The following is a 3,791-nucleotide window of genomic DNA, read 5'->3' on the forward strand; positions in this document are numbered from 1 at the left end:
AGTATTTAGAATCGACTGCAACGGTCCAAACACCGTCTCTCATGAAAAAACGCCCCTAGTATCTTCCTCTCACTTCCCCTATAAAAACTCACCTCCTTCCAAACCATTTTCCCAAACCAAATTCCATAAACCCCAGAAAAACCCTAATACCAATTTTCAAATCCCATCGCGAAGTTCCCATCTTTTCTGTTTTCCGAGTAGTTTTCAAGTACGGTTTTTGAGTACGATCAAAACCCAGTTCAGAAACCCATGGACACCAAAATCGGTTCCCTCGACGTTTGCAAGCCGGCGTGCACCGACGTCGGCAGCCTCCCAAACGGCGCCGCTTCGGCAATCCAAAGCACTGCCCCCTCCACCGTCAATTCCTCTGACGCCACTCTGGGTCGCCACATCGCCCGCCGACTCGTCCAAATCGGCGTCACTGACGTGTTCACTGTCCCCGGTGACTTTAACTTGACCCTCCTCGACCACCTCATCGCCGAGCCCGGGCTCACCAACATCGGCTGCTGCAACGAACTCAACGCCGGGTACGCTGCTGACGGCTACGCTCGGTCGCGGGGAGTCGGGGCGTGTGCTGTTACTTTCACTGTGGGTGGGCTCAGTGTTCTCAATGCTATCGCCGGAGCTTACAGTGAGAATCTGCCATTGATTTGTATAGTTGGAGGACCCAACTCGAACGATCACGGGACGCACAGGATTCTTCACCACACTATTGGGTTACCGGATTTTAGCCAAGAGCTGAGATGCTTCCAGACCGTGACTTGCTATCAGGTTTGCATGAAATCAAGATTCTGGTTTTTTAATTTATTTTTTATGTTGAATTTTGATGTTGGGTTATTGATGGGTTTTGTGAAAGATTTGTAGTGAGTTTGGTTTTGCTAAATTTGGTATTGTTTTGCTCTTTTTTGGTTCGTTTTGAAAGTTTGCTAATTTTCATATGGTGGGTTTTTACTAGGCTGTGGTAAATAATCTGGAAGATGCTCATGAAATGATTGATACCGCAATTTCAACCGCCTTGAAAGAAAGCAAGCCTGTTTATATCAGCATAAGCTGCAACTTGGCTGGAATTCCTCATCCTACTTTTAGCCGGGATCCTGTTCCGTTCTCATTGTCTCCAAGGTACACATTTTTGGGTTTCTGTTCCATTTAGTTGAAGTGTCTGGAAATGTTTTGTAACTTTTTAGGTGTGAAATTTATATATTTGTTTGTTTTGGTCCGCAGATTGAGCAATCATTTGGGCTTAGAGGCTGCCGTGGAGGCGGCTGCAGAGTTCTTGAACAAGGCAGTGAAGCCGGTTATGGTAGGGGGGCCTAAACTTCGAGTTGCACATGCTGGCAATGCCTTTGTTGAACTAGCTGATGCTAGTGGTTATGCTCTTGCTGTCATGCCATCTGCAAAGGGCCTTGTGCCAGAGCACCACCCCCATTTCATTGGAACATACTGGGGTGCTGTGAGCACTGCCTTTTGCGCCGAGATTGTGGAGTCTGCAGATGCATACTTGTTTGCTGGACCGATTTTCAACGACTACAGCTCCGTTGGATACTCTCTGCTTCTCAAGAAAGAGAAGGCAATTGTGGTGCAGCCCGATCGCGTGACGATAGGAAATGGCCCTTCATTTGGTTGTGTTCTGATGAAGGATTTCCTCCGAGCTCTGGCAAAGAGGCTCAAGCACAACAAAACTGCTCATGAGAACTACAGCAGGATCTTTGTTCCCAATGGACACCCTCTAAAGTCTGCACCGAAAGAACCTTTGAGGGTTAATGTTCTGTTCCAACACATCCAGAATTTGCTGTCAAGTGAAACTGCTGTGATTGCTGAGACAGGGGACTCATGGTTTAACTGCCAGAAACTGAAATTGCCGGCTGGTTGCGGGTAAGCCAAGGAGAGAATGCGGTTTTTCATGTTTCTTTCTATGTTATGGTTTTTTATTCAATTGGGAAGTTGAAATCGGGTTTGCAGGTATGAGTTCCAGATGCAGTATGGATCAATTGGTTGGTCAGTTGGAGCAACTCTTGGGTATGCTCAAGCTGTTCCTGAGAAGCGTGTGATTGCTTTCATCGGCGATGGGAGTTTCCAGGTACATTTAGTTCTTTTCTCTAGCACGCTGTAAATTGTGAAGTACCCATTACGAACCTTATCAAATTTTCTCGGTTAACATTACCGGATTTGCAGCCTAACATTTCATAAATATCGCGAAACACCCATCTTTTGAATTTAATTTAAATTATGCGCTGTATTTGAAAGAGCTTGTTTGAACTTTTCCATTTTTCGCTCACTAATAGGTGACTGTTCAAGATGTGTCCACCATGATCCGAAATTGGCAGAAGAACATCATCTTCCTGATAAACAACGGCGGATACACAATTGAGGTGGAGATCCATGACGGACCCTACAATGTGATTAAGAACTGGAACTACACTGGACTAGTTGATGCCATCCACAACGGGGAGGGCAAGTGCTGGACAACCAAGGTAATTAGTTTGTTAATGCATTCTAATCTAATCTGTTCCAACTAATCAGTCAAAGGGTTTCCTGGATCGTGAAACTCCTTGTAACCGAATCTATCAATTCTGCAGGTCCGTTGCGAAGAGGAGCTGATTGAAGCGATTGAGACTGCAACCGGGGCGAAGAAGGATAGCTTGTGCTTCATTGAGGTGATAGCCCACAAGGACGATACCAGCAAAGAGTTGCTTGAGTGGGGGTCTAGGGTTTCTGCTGCCAACAGCCGCCCACCCAACCCTCAGTAAAGTCTTCCATCTCATTTCCTTTCATCAACGTAGCGTCATTCGATCTGGAAGAAAGAAAAAAAAATTAGTATTTGTTCCTTCTTGTGAAGGGTTTCTTATGTTTTGTATTTAATATTTTTCCATGAAAAAGGGTTTCTCAAGTACATTCCCCTTTGAATTACGAGTATCTTCTCATATTTTAATTAGTTTATGATCTAGTTTGTGTATTACATATTAATGCAAAAACTTGCATTTCAAGTCTGACTCTCAACGTATCCTTTTACATGTTGCGCATGAATATTTTTTACTTAACACGTGCATACTTTTATAAAATGTAATGTGAATATCCAACATTGCCTAAACTATTAATTTAATAATAAATATATTTTATTTTCCAACTGATATAATATATTGAAATGTCAAAGTCATATAATTTCTGGTTAAATTAATTGTCAATTTTGTACTTATGGAGTGGTCATAATCCGTCGTAGTACTTTGTCACTGCGTTATGAGAAGGAAGGACAAAAGAGGGCTATAACAAAATGAGCTCCGACATCATTGGTTTTTTCGCGATGTTGTTTGTCGATTTGATTGTATAACAAGAATATAAAACGACAGTTTACCTCTGAGCTTTCACCCCAAGTGAAATGGTTTTTTAAAGCGAAACTTTTTTGAACTATCTACAACTAAATATTTTTTGCATAATATTTTATGATGCGAGCACGAAAATTTTGTCAAAACATGAGGTATCGAAGAGTACATAGAATTCAACTTTCAAGAGAGTCTGCTTAATATTTCCCTTCGTCCTAATATTAATCCTAAACTTCAATCTAGTTTAGATTTAATTCATGATCACATATTTAGATATATGACACCTACGTGGATGGCGAATTATTATATTAAGAAATCTTAATGAAAATTAGCGACATGGACAAAAATAGTGCACATTTGTTAAATTCAACAACCTCAATCAAAAAAATTTTTGTTCACGAATCAGTTATATATTATAGCGAAAGTTCAAAGACAAAATATAAATTTTCCTATTGCAAACATGTTTCCCAATTT

General features: G+C 41.6%; 1 protein-coding gene across 1 annotated transcript; it reads left to right on the top strand.

Moving 5' to 3' along the window:
• On the top strand, window positions 1–2,990 carry LOC137723666 (pyruvate decarboxylase 2). Its single transcript, XM_068462865.2, has 6 exons — window positions 1–771; window positions 956–1,119; window positions 1,222–1,872; window positions 1,960–2,077; window positions 2,283–2,471; window positions 2,577–2,990. The coding sequence occupies exons 1-6, from the start codon at window positions 250–252 to the stop codon at window positions 2,745–2,747; spliced, it is 1,815 nt and encodes a 604-aa protein (XP_068318966.1). The 5' UTR covers window positions 1–249; the 3' UTR covers window positions 2,748–2,990.
• The last annotated feature ends 801 nt before the right edge of the window (window positions 2,991–3,791 follow it).

This window comes from Pyrus communis, chromosome 4, assembly GCF_041283825.1.
Source record: "Pyrus communis isolate YQ-2024b chromosome 4, ASM4128382v1, whole genome shotgun sequence".
In the NCBI taxonomy this organism is placed as follows: Eukaryota; Viridiplantae; Streptophyta; class Magnoliopsida; order Rosales; family Rosaceae; genus Pyrus; species Pyrus communis.

What these genes read in the sequence shown, in the direction of transcription:
- LOC137723666 (XM_068462865.2), top strand. Translation starts at nt 250, where the DNA reads ATGGACACCAAAATCGGTTCCCTCGACGTTTGCAAGCCGGCGTGCACC. An exon ending in AGACCGTGACTTGCTATCAG is followed by an intron (nt 772 to 955) that starts GTTTGCATGAAA and finishes GGTTTTTACTAG; the next exon opens with GCTGTGGTAAATAATCTGGA. An exon ending in AAATTGCCGGCTGGTTGCGG is followed by an intron (nt 1,873 to 1,959) that starts GTAAGCCAAGGA and finishes TCGGGTTTGCAG; the next exon opens with GTATGAGTTCCAGATGCAGT.